An 11,893-nucleotide genomic window follows, 5' to 3' on the forward strand; every position below is an offset into this window, starting at 1 on the left:
AATTAAAAATTATGGTCTAAAGGCCTGTTCACACCAATACTAGCGTCCACATTCATTCTGTCGAATGTCGCTCTTAAAAGCAAGATTGATTCTGACTTGCTGTCAGTGTTCATCAGCTGAAAGTGATTCCAACAATATCGTTTCACTGTGCCGTTATCGTTACAGTTGTGGTGTGTGTGGACTCGCCTATTCTTATATATTTAGAACAATTTTTTAGAACTATATCTTTATTGTCCTTTGTGTGAACGGGCCTTTAGTGTGGTAAAAGCTCCTCACAATGTCGTGTCCTTGTAGAAACCAAACAGAAGTCCTTGGCGAGACTCAAGTCTTGGATCCATTGCTAACCAATTTCCAAATGTTCAACTCTACGGAAAAATCGAGAATATTCAAGGTTCAGCCATCCACTGAGTAATTCCCATTCCCCGCCACTGTCTATACAAGACAGTCTCTTCCCAAATGTGCATCAGAACTGTGCATGATCCACCTCATCCAACCAGGACGCCGGGCTGGCGGGGAAGTCCGGATACCCACCGCTGCTCCCCGTGGACAAATCAGAGCTCGGCCCGTTTCCCCCGGCCATCATTCGAGTCATGTTCTGGCCTCCGCTCTGAGCTACCATGGGCAGGCCGGACTCTGGGTAGACCAGGCTGGAGATGAGGGGCTGGTGTCTGGGAAGAGCCTGTAGCGAGCCTGGAGACTGCGGAAGGCTGTAGGGGCTGCTGGCCTGGATGTCGTGGTACTGCTCCTGCGAGGGGATGATGGCGCCGTGTTCCAGGGGGAACGGCGGATGACCTCCGCCCTGACGACTCAGAGCCGGAGAACTTTCGCTCAGACTGCTGTAAATGCCGTTGGAGTGACCCAGATCAGACATGGGCGGCTCGTCTGTGCACAGAACAGGACAGAAATCACAGTGAGTGGTGGATCATGGCAGTTTACTGTCAGCAGAAAAGGATTTATATAGACAACACGATCTCACGGCAATTTGTACGTATTTTATGAGGTGGCTAATTTGTATGAATTCATATGACCTCCCTTGTATTTGCATGTTTTTTTGCTAAATCGTACATGTTTTACGAGTTGCCAAATTTGTGTGAATTCTTACGAATTACCTACCCCTAACCCCGCCCCTAAATTTACCCGTCACTGGAGTTTAGACAAATCCTACGAATTCGTACGAGTGAGGTCGTAAGAATTCATACAAATTAGCCACCTCGTAAAATACGTACGAATTGATCGTGAGATAGCGATGATATAGAAGCTTAAAGTGTTTCGTAAGGCACTTCATATATAGAACCTTTTAGGAGGTTCCCATCTTGGGATCACATTTTGGATTTGGTAATGCTGTCAATTTTTAATATATTTTATATTGTAATAATTTCATATAGGGCTGCACGATTTATCACGATAAAATCGCACGTGATATGGCAAAGGCTGCGATTAATGCGTGGTTTGTCAGAGCTTTACGGCTCTGTGATCAGTAGTAAATGCTTCTCCATCTGAAAGCCAGAGGGCGCTGTTGCGCAGAAAATCAAAATATGCCCTGCAGCAGAAGAAGATAACACACGCTGTAGCTGAATAAACAGAAGACTGAAATGCTTTGATTAATTAAACATGACTAATAAACACACAACTGCCTTATTCTGTGTAAGAAGCCACATCATCTCACAGAAGGGTGCTCAACTGTCTTTATGAAGTGAGTTTGGAGTAAAAACATGTTATTAAATGTTGTCTTTTGTTAAACAAGATGTTAATAAATGCTTGCTTTTTCAAATGTACATTATAAGCGACTCAAACTCGCAGTGCTTTCAGATGGATTAGCATTTGAAGCCATATTTCATTGACAAGCTGCGCATAAAAACAATCCCAGCCTTTGCGATTTCATAATCGCACTAAGAATCGCGTTTAAGCGATAATCGTGTTCAAGTTCAATGTTATTTTTCATATTGTGCGATATATATTGTGCAGCCCTAATTTCATATTTAATCTCCAAATAATGTAGAAACATAAAACAGTATGATTTTAATTTTTTTGTTTTAACAGGTAGAACATGTCCAGAATCAAAGCACTTATTCAGTCTTCATGGCATAATTTAGATTAGATTATAGATGAGTTTTTAATAAAGCTACAAAAGTTATTCAGAGCAGTGGGTGATTTTCTTTTTCTTTTGTAATTTGATTAACATTAATGACAGACTGGTTTAGATGGTTTATTAGGCTGCTGTCACTTTAAGACCTGCCCCATGTGATGCGGATCTGAGTCCGAACTCTTTGTGTTTTCTTAAGACTGTGTTTAAAAGGATTCTCGATAAAAAGGCATAAATAAAAAAAGTTTTTGTCTGCTCAGATTTTGCTACCTTCTATTAAAACAGTAAGTTGCACAATTTGATAGCGAAAAATGCTACCTCTCAGATTGCGCTATCAGCTTCATATTAATGTGGTTTGAGGCTTTAATGATGTCTTTACCTACCCTACCCTTAAAACAATGCAATTATATTGTTGGTAGCACAATCTGATAGTTAACATTATTCGTCAGATCACGCTGGCGCGCTGTTTGAAGCGGCTTTCTGTGTGCACGAGTCCTGTGCGTGTGTGTGTGTGTGTGTGTGTCACACACAGATGAGCCATTTTGTGTCTCGAATGGTTTAAAAGCATTTGCATGAATAAGAGTGTGATCACATGTAATGTTAGCTAAAGGATGACGGAAAAACTGATGCTGCTAATTGAGATATATATTTTTAACGAATGCGATTAAAAATGTTTAAAAATGTTTAGCAAATTACGCAGCATCCGGTTTTCCGTATTTCAACACGATCTCCTAGTACTGCGTATCAATAGCGCAAGTTTATGTTTGTATTTAGCGCGCTATTTACACGCTGAAATTAGTTTTTGCTTGCATATGATAGCAATGGGTAGGATTAGTGGATGGTGTGGGATAGAGGCATATTATATGTACGCCAAAAACATGCGGATCATATACACGCCGAAAAGTGCATGTCATATTCAGAAAATTGTGCATCATATGCACATGAAAAGTGCATGCACGTCAAACACGTGCGTATCATATGCAAGCCAATGGTAACTTCTGAGTATAAATAGCACGCCAAATTGAAACACAAAACGTGCAATTGATACGCACTTTCATGAGATCGGGCTCAGAAGTATTTTTTTAATCTTAAAAATAGTTGTATTAACCAGCAAAAATAATTGTATTAAACAGTTCGAGAATATATCCGCTGAAATCACCTGTTAAGCGTGAAAGCAGTCATTTAACACATTCCTAGTTACATACTGTAGAACCTTTAATTCAGGAAACTTTTTTTCCTATCACATATTCAACATTTTGTATAAAATTAAGGTAACACCTTACAATAACACTTTACAATATTTTGTAATTAGCAATACCTAGCCTATAGCATTAATTAATCTTAGTTAATGTTAATTTTTAAGCATTATTAAAATCAAAAGTTTTATGTGTTAACATGTGTTAATGTACTTTGAACTAACATGAACATGAACATTTATAAATGCTGTTCATGATAGTTAATGCATTAAATAATGTTAACAGATGAGACCTAATTGTGAAGTGTTAGATTTGCTTTACAGTAAACAAACTTCTAGAACCTTTTTTTTTTTAAGTGCTTTCACATCTTAAATAATCTGCTGAGTGTCTTCAAAAAGAGACCAACCTTAGGTCTGTATTTCAAAACATTCTTGAAATAAAACCATTTCAGTTCAGATCTGAGCTCAAAAAGGGTTAACACGACGGTTAACAGTCTAAAGAAATTCATGATGCAACAATTTAATTATCTTAAAAATCCCTTGAATTACGACCAAAAGTCTCACTGAAAAAAAAAAAAACCTGGCACTCAAACGCTCACTTTCCCCATTCATTCTCTAAATAGGCTTTTCAGAAAACGATTCAATAAAGCCTTGAATCAAATGTTCAGCATTGCAACACTTGATTCAGGAACACTTTAGAGTGATGAATATGCGCTGATAGTGTTTTTTGGGGGGTCAAACACACCTGTGAAGGAGACTTCAGCGTCGCTGTCCATGCCCTCCTCCTGAGTGCTGTCTTTATCTGATTTGGAGCTGCCGCGCGACCTCTTCATGTTTCTGAAATACTGACCCCATCTCTGTCTGCCCGCGTCTTTTTTCAGTCTTTTCTCCTTCGCTCTTCTGTTTTGAAACCAGACCTGCGCAGAAACATGGGTCAGTTTTCACTCCATCCCAACCTGATCTTACAAACACATTGGGGGAACCACTGTAAAAAAAAAAAAAAAAAAGTTGTAGTAAAGTAAAAAGCTGACCTGAGCCTTAAATGATTTTTGTTGGTTTTGACACAAAACTGAAATTATTATTTTATTTATTTTTTTATTTTTCTTTATATGATTAGCATCAACACAGATACAAAGCATGATGACATACTGGATAAATGTATGCACACTTTTATCAAGCGTAATCAATCATGTGACCTGTACATTCCATGCGCGAAATTTAGTGCAAAATATTCTACATGAAATAATAACAGAGAATATGCATAAGCTACATGTGTATAATAGGGAAACATAATGATATATACCCAGTAGATTTTTTTCAGTTGATTTCAGTAAATTTAATCGTCAGCTAACCTAAACAAAAAATATGCATCGTTTGATTTAATATCAGACTGGAAGTTATTTTTCAGGGTCAGATAAACACCCCCACGTTGTCGCGGTGTAGTTGTGTTTTAATGAATATGAAATGATACTGCAGATGTTACCTGCACCACCCGCATGTCGAGGCCGGTCTCTGATGACAGCTGCTCGCGCACGTGTCGCGCGGGTTTCGGCGAGTTATTGTACGCGTTCTTCAGCGTCTCCAGCTGTTTGGCGGTGATTGTTGTGCGGGGTCGTTTTGCAGTCGAATCCGCCTCTGTTAAATTAAAAAGGAAAGAAAAAACATAGTTTGAGTAAAAAGGAATATATGTCTTATTCCACATACATTGCCTGGAAAAGAGGCGTATTTGAGGTGTAACGCGCTTCTAAAATATCATGACGACGATATTCTGTTCTATTCTGTTTTGTGAGGGTAACAGCATGTTAGTTGAAATATAGAAAATCATTATTTTTAGGAACAAAAGGTCAAGTCCAAATAGATTCTTAAATAATCGCACATCACTATTCTATTCTATTCTAAATGGAACGTTGGTGAAGTGAAGGCATTAAACATTTCGAATGCAGTTATTCAGTGTGATGTAGTTCATCTCAAGGGTCACAGTCCTCAATGATTCACAACGAACCTTCCGTCTCTGTGATGTGAGAAATGTTATTTAAAATGGTATATAATTTAATTTAACGGAACAAATGTATTTCTTATTAGTTACTAAAATGTATTTTACACATAACACATGCCTATTTTAACATCTATTCTATTCTAATGCTGGGTTACAAACAACCCAAGTTGGGTTGAAAATGGACAAACCCAGCGATTGGGTTGTTTTAATAGAAGTGGTTGGGTTAAATGTTTTTTCAACATGCTGGGTAGTTTTATTTAACTCAACTATTGTTTAAAAATGATGTCTGGCTTAAAATGAACCCAAAATAGGTTGGAAATTAAAAATCAGACACATAATTACTAGAGGCAACATTAATAATCAAAAGTTGAACATTTAATAATAAGCAATTTAATAAATGTTTATTATTTAACTATTATTCATTGAACGTATTAATAAATGTTAATTTATTAAACATATTAATAAATGTTTTTTTTTTTTTTTTTTTTCAATTTCCAACATACTTTTGGTTCATTTTAAGCAAGAAATATAGTAATTTTTAATCAATAATTGGGTTAAATAAAACTACCCAGCAGGTTCGGCAAATATTTAACCCAACCGCTGGGTTAACCAACCCAATCACTGTATTTTTAGAGTGTACTGTTCTATTCTATTCTACACTCTTATTCCATTAAGAAGATTTTTCCATTGCACAAATGGTTTTAATAGTGGGGGAAAAAATCGGATTATTAAAATGTAATTCGAACTATAAAAAATGTTTCTTTTAAGAACTGTGTATTGAAAGGTTTTATTCCAAAATGGTTCTTCTCCTAATGGAACCTTTATTTTTAAATGTCTATTCTATTCTATTCTATTCTATTCTATTCTATTCTATTCTATTCTATTCTATTCTATGATGTCAGTACTTTAACCTCTGTATTAAACATTTACACATTCAGCGGTGTTCAGTGTAAGTTCATCTTCTCAATGGATGACTCTAACTCCTTCCCAGACTCCATTTCCAAATAAATCACTACCCGATTCGTATTAAAGCGCTGAATCCGGCTGAAAACTGCCCCGAATGCAGATCGTGTCCGTCTCTCTGTTCGGCTCTGCCGCTGCTCTATGCGGCTCTGGCACTTATCGATCCGGAGGCTGGCGGGTTCGCAATTACCTGAGCCGGGTCAGATGTTTATGGACGAGCGCACGACCAGCAAGATTAAGTTCAGCGTTAAAAGCAGCCAATCAATGCGAGGCCATTGAATGAAAGAAGTAAAACAATTAAGACTTTGAGAACTGTGCTTGCTCAAACAGAACTTCTCTGATTGTCTCATCTGCTGAATAAAGCAGCATGTGGATGATGATGTACCTCTCTGTTTGGCGGTCTCGTAATCGGCTTTACACACCAGTCGACTGTCCTCCATCAGGTAATACTCGTCACCTGTGGCCAGCTGCCTCTTACACACGATACAGGCGAAGCAGTGCAGGTGATACACGAAGTCCTGCGCCCTCCGGACCACCTGTGTCGGCGGGATACCCTGCTGACACGCCGCGCACTTGGTGCCGAACCTCCTGCGGACAAACACTGGTCAGATCAGATGCCATCCGAAGTGTGAGGAAAGAGCTCGAGCGTGAGGAACTCACTTGAAGAAGTCGTCTTTGCAGTAGACGCTGTCGCCCCGACTGAAGCATTTCTCGGCCAACTGAGACTGACAGTCGCTGCATTTCAGGCATTTGCTGTGCCAGTGTCGATCCAGAACCTTCAGGATGAAGCGATCCACGATGTGCTGATTACAGCCCGCGCAAACAGGGATATCTGGGAAACAAGAACGCGGTTATTAGATGCTTTAAAAAAAAATGCTGGGTTAAAAACAACCCAAGTTGTGTTGAAAATGGACAAACCCAGCGATTGGGTTAAATGTTTGACCAACATGCGAGCCAGTTTTATTTAACCCAACTATTATTTACAAATGATTGTATGACATGGCTTAAAATGAAACCAAAATATGTTGGAATTTTAAACCAGACACATAATTACTAGAGGCAACAATAATAATCAAAAGGTTAACCTTTATTAATAAGCAATTTAATAAAGGTTTATTGTTTCATTATTAATTAAACGTATTAATAAATGTTCATTTATTAAACATATTAATAAATGTTAATTTCTAACATACTTTGGGTTCATATTAAGCAAGAAATACAATAATTTTTAAACAATAGTTCAATTAAATAAAACTACCCAGCAGGTTGAACAAACATCTAACCCAACCGCTGGGTTTGTCCATTTTCAACCCATATATATATATATATATATATATATATATATATATATATATATATATATATATATATATATATATATATATATATATATAACCCATGTGAATGTATATATAACCCATATATGAACACACCCTTCACCGGGAAATTATTATAACTATTCCGTTTAATATCAAAAGAGCACCAAAAATAAACTCAGAGAACTACAAGACGACAAGAAATTGCTGGAATTTAACGAAACTTTGAACCTGGATACGACATAAACATAATTCCAGCGAAATATATTTTTATTATTATTATTATTAAGAATATTATTGTTATTATATTAATTAAATAAATTAAATGAATAATAGTAATAATAAAGCCGTATTTATGCAAACTGTATTATTATTATTATTTTTAATTAGTTATAATAGGATATTTAATGTAGCCCATTATTATTATTATTATTATTATTATTATTATTATTATTATTATTATTATTATTATTATTATCATACAATATTCCAGCATGTCTCAGTGATAAATCACACTGTAACTCAAGGTCACAGTAAACTCCACTGGTAAACAGACGATCTCTTTATTACAGTAATCATTCTCTTTAATAGCGTAAAACTGAGAACGCGCTCACTTTGTGTTCAAGTATTTATGATGTACAGCTAAAGTATGTATTAAAAGCAACAACCTTTCCATTGCACAGGTACATAAAGCACATAAAATAAAAACAGCTTGAATAAATATAACAATAATAAATACAACGCATTAATAATAATATTTGTTGTTGTTTTTGTTCTAATTAAAGCCCATCAAAAAATAAATAAAAAAATAATAATAATCATAAACACAGCTTTGATTAAATCATTTCTACTGTATCATATCTGATTAAATTCAGATGAATATTTGAATGTCCACTCGAGATATCCTGCTTGTTTTCTATAACAATTAAAGAATAAAGGCCGCATCGCGTTTTATCTCACGAATCGAGTGTGTTTGCGCGTGCAGGTCCTCTCTGACATCACCGGACACGTCACGAACAGGTGCACGAGTATCAATTATTCAATCAAGCAGCATCTCTAATGATTAGTCTATAAATCTCCACTGTTTCTCCTTCAAACAGTCTCTTGAAAGAGTTTCTGTCCTGCTGCAGCTGCACTCAGAACGGCGGAAAATTGTCATTATTTCTCAACATTCATTTCCATAAATAAACCAAGAACAACTCAAGCACTGATTTTGCACCTTAATATCTGTCATGCGCGTCAGATTTGCTGAAGCAGACATATGTTGTTTTGAGCCGCTGTTTCAGATTTAATCCCACCGACACACAATCATTCCTAATCCGCAGTATTAGAGCCGCGCGGAAAGCGTCACAGGGAGAGATGCGAATTCTACGGAGAAAAGATCCTTTGCAGTTAAATCAGATATAATTACCTATCAAAGTTAAGGTTAATACTGTCGGCAGCTCGCGCAAATCAACATGGGGCGCTTTGTATTCGACTCAAATCAAACGCATAACTGCAAATGAAAATCAGCAGGAGTTTGATGTCGGCTGTACCTCTCCGTAACTCCTCTCTCTGCGTGAGTAAAGCCAAGAGCATCTCCGGCGAGTCCCGAGCCTTATTCTGCGCCGTTTTCATTATTCCGACAAATGCATGCGATGATAACTATATGAGAGTTACATGAACTGGAGGAGCAAGAAGAAGAAGTAGTAGCGCGCGTGCCAGAGACAGATGCATCGCGCGCCTTGGGTTTCTGCGCCTTGTGGCTCTTGACGCGCGACAGAAACGCCGCCCCGTTACTCTGGTGACTGATAAAACAGATGACCATCACCTGGACAAAACCACACAGCAAAAGCAACACCAGAAGCCTCACGGAGTTAAACGTCCATAAAATGTTTCATCATGCACAGAATCGCGTAGATTTGTATTCCCCAATCACACGATATGCCATAAATGTGTCTTATGATGCATTCAACTAAGTAGTTGTGAATGGTGGAGAGTGTTTCATGAACGTGAACTGTTCAAAATACACCATGTAGCACGTGTGAAACAGATGCAGTTCATGAAGAAGACACATTTCTAATGGGAAAATGCATTCATATATTTTGTCAAAAACTACACATTTTATCAGTCTCTGAATTATTTTCAGACATTTTCTTCAAATAGCACACATTGCACGATGAAATTGAGGTTATTTAAATCAAGCAATTTTCATGCATTATTATTAATATTATTATTTTTTATACTTAAGTGAATGATACAATTGTATCTTCACTGTAAACATATTTTCATGATTTGTTATCACATTTTTTTCTTTGGTCATATCAAGTTAGATAATAAATGTGATTCAGATAACATAATATTTTGAGTTTCTGTTGATTAAATCAATCGCCTTCATTGAATCCACTCAAATTTTGTAATTTCAATGAACTCAAAATTTTAACGCAACCAGGTAACTTTCTCTTTTTAAGCTTATTTTTTTTTTTACAGCGTACTTGTGGCGGACAATAAATCTTATTTAGTTTATTAAATATGTTTAATAAATGCAAAATTTAAATGCAAAACGAATGATTATTACAGCGACCTTTTCAAAAATACAACTGAATCCGATTCGGCGCAACGCTTTTACTTCTTCAAAGCGAAAAACGCATTTGAGATGCACATAACCTGTGAACTTTCAAATCCAGATCGTTCCAATTTCTCTACACTGATTCGAATCGGACAACTGTTTGCTTTAGGAAAAAGAAAAGACAGTTGTGTGAAATGCTGATCGAGCTGATCAACATCCAGATGAATTTTATTGACACTGATCTGCTGTGCCTTGGGAAATCAGCTTTAGTGCCGCTGCGGCCCGACACATGATAAACTCAAAATCAATGCCACATTTGCCTGGGTTTTCTGACTTTATGAAGCACGTGTCGGTGAAAGGTGCTGCTTACTTTCAGCTTGATCATTTTTATGTCACATTGACCTTTGATGTAGCAAAATCTGACGGGGAAAAAAAGCGCTTTTTTTTTTTTTTTTTTTGTCAACCATTTTGGCTCCATGGCGCAACATCACTTCTCATTTTTTAAATGTTTTAAAAAGGTTGAAATATTTTGCTGTGTTTTAGCGAATTAATGGAATTAATTTGTTGTACTTCTTAAGCTACATGTTGGTAATTAATAATTATTCACATTATAAAATAACGTTATCAAAAGAAAACCTCTCCCCCTCACCACACGATGTGAGGATATTTCCGTCTCAAATGAACAGAACGCGTTCAGAAACACACAAACACGCCTTACACTAGCAGCAGTAATTGAATTAAACTCAAGCAGGGTCTCGGTGGTTCAGGTGCTGCACCTGTTGAGGGGAACCCGATACCTGTCGGGTTGTTTAAAGGGCGCGTGGATGGAGCTTCGGTCCACTCGTGGGTCTCTCATAGCAACCGTGACAGCACGCGCTTAACATCTGTTCCAAGCGCTAACAATGTTGCTCATTACATATTCATACGGCGTTCGTCAGACGAATGTTAACAGTCGAAAAAGACAACTTAGGAAAGTTAAAAAAGATTAACAATTAAAAAGTGTTTGGTGTTATTAACTCTGAAGATCACAGTTCTGGCTTGTTAAAAATAAGGAATTAATAAGTATAATAAATAAGAAAGAGGTTCTTCACTCTTAAAAAAAGGTTCGTTTCATTAAGAATCATTGGAATCTTTTCATTGCACAGAAGCTTCTTTATAGCGGATAAATATTTTTAAAATGTTCTTTGCAAGAAAAAAAAAAAAAAATGTTCCAAGAATTGTTAATGAGAACTAAAGAAAACCCCCCTTTTTAAGAGTGCATATAACTACCTCAGGCTTTAATTATTCAGTTAGTTATTAAAATTAAATTATTATTAGTGCATATGAAAACACGAACATTTTTGCGGGGAAATGCACAATTTCCACTCGAACAGGCCGACATAATGACACATGTTACCCGCTGTGAAGCGCTTTAATCGCTGTTTAAAGGCGGATTGTTGCTCTTGTGTTTTTACATTGTCAATTTTCCAAACAATTTCCATGTTAAATAGCGCGAAGGAAATAAAGTATAGCTCTCTTACCTTGACTCGAGCTGTATCTGGTGTAATTTCCTGCATTTTGACAACTTGATCCTGGATGTTCTAACAACATTCTGGCACAAATACACTAACAGGAGACCAAAAATAATTATGATAAAGGAAAGCAAAAAAATATATTTGAATGAAAGGAGAGGGGGAATGCGCGGTCAAAATGCCCAGCAAAATAATGCATAGAAAACGACACGGTTCCTCGGTGTTTCTGTTTGCTCTAACTTTTCAAATGTCTCGACTGGATCGTTGTGTTGTTCTGGAGG

General features: G+C 36.8%; 1 protein-coding gene across 2 annotated transcripts; it reads right to left on the reverse strand.

Annotated features, from left to right (window-relative positions):
- Nucleotides 1-463: 463 nt before the first annotated feature.
- On the reverse strand, nt 464-11,691 carry lhx3 (LIM homeobox 3). 2 transcript variants are annotated; one of them, XM_067407688.1, is made up of 6 exons: nt 11,622-11,691; nt 6,898-7,069; nt 6,623-6,825; nt 4,762-4,913; nt 4,024-4,195; nt 464-882 (listed from the first exon to the last, which is right to left on the reverse strand). In XM_067407688.1, the coding sequence occupies exons 1-6, from the start codon at nt 11,689-11,691 to the stop codon at nt 464-466; spliced, it is 1,188 nt and encodes a 395-aa protein (XP_067263789.1). The 2 variants fall into 2 exon arrangements, with proteins under 2 accessions (XP_067263789.1, XP_067263790.1); XM_067407689.1 differs by lacking the exon at nt 11,622-11,691 and adding an exon at nt 9,089-9,131.
- Nucleotides 11,692-11,893: the final 202 nt, after the last annotated feature.

The sequence above is a fragment of the Chanodichthys erythropterus genome, chromosome 13, assembly GCF_024489055.1.
Source record: "Chanodichthys erythropterus isolate Z2021 chromosome 13, ASM2448905v1, whole genome shotgun sequence".
Classification (NCBI taxonomy): domain Eukaryota; kingdom Metazoa; phylum Chordata; class Actinopteri; order Cypriniformes; family Xenocyprididae; genus Chanodichthys; species Chanodichthys erythropterus.

Coding starts and splice junctions, on each gene's coding strand:
- lhx3 (XM_067407688.1), bottom strand. CDS start 11,691: ATGTTGTTAGAACATCCAGGATCAAGTTGTCAAAATGCAGGAAATTAC. Junction 7,070..11,621: donor CAGATACAGCTCGAGTCAAG/GTAAGAGAGCTA, acceptor CTTGTTTCCCAG/ATATCCCTGTTTGCGCGGGC. Junction 883..4,023: donor CGCTGAAGTCTCCTTCACAG/GTGTGTTTGACC, acceptor TTCTGTGCACAG/ACGAGCCGCCCATGTCTGAT.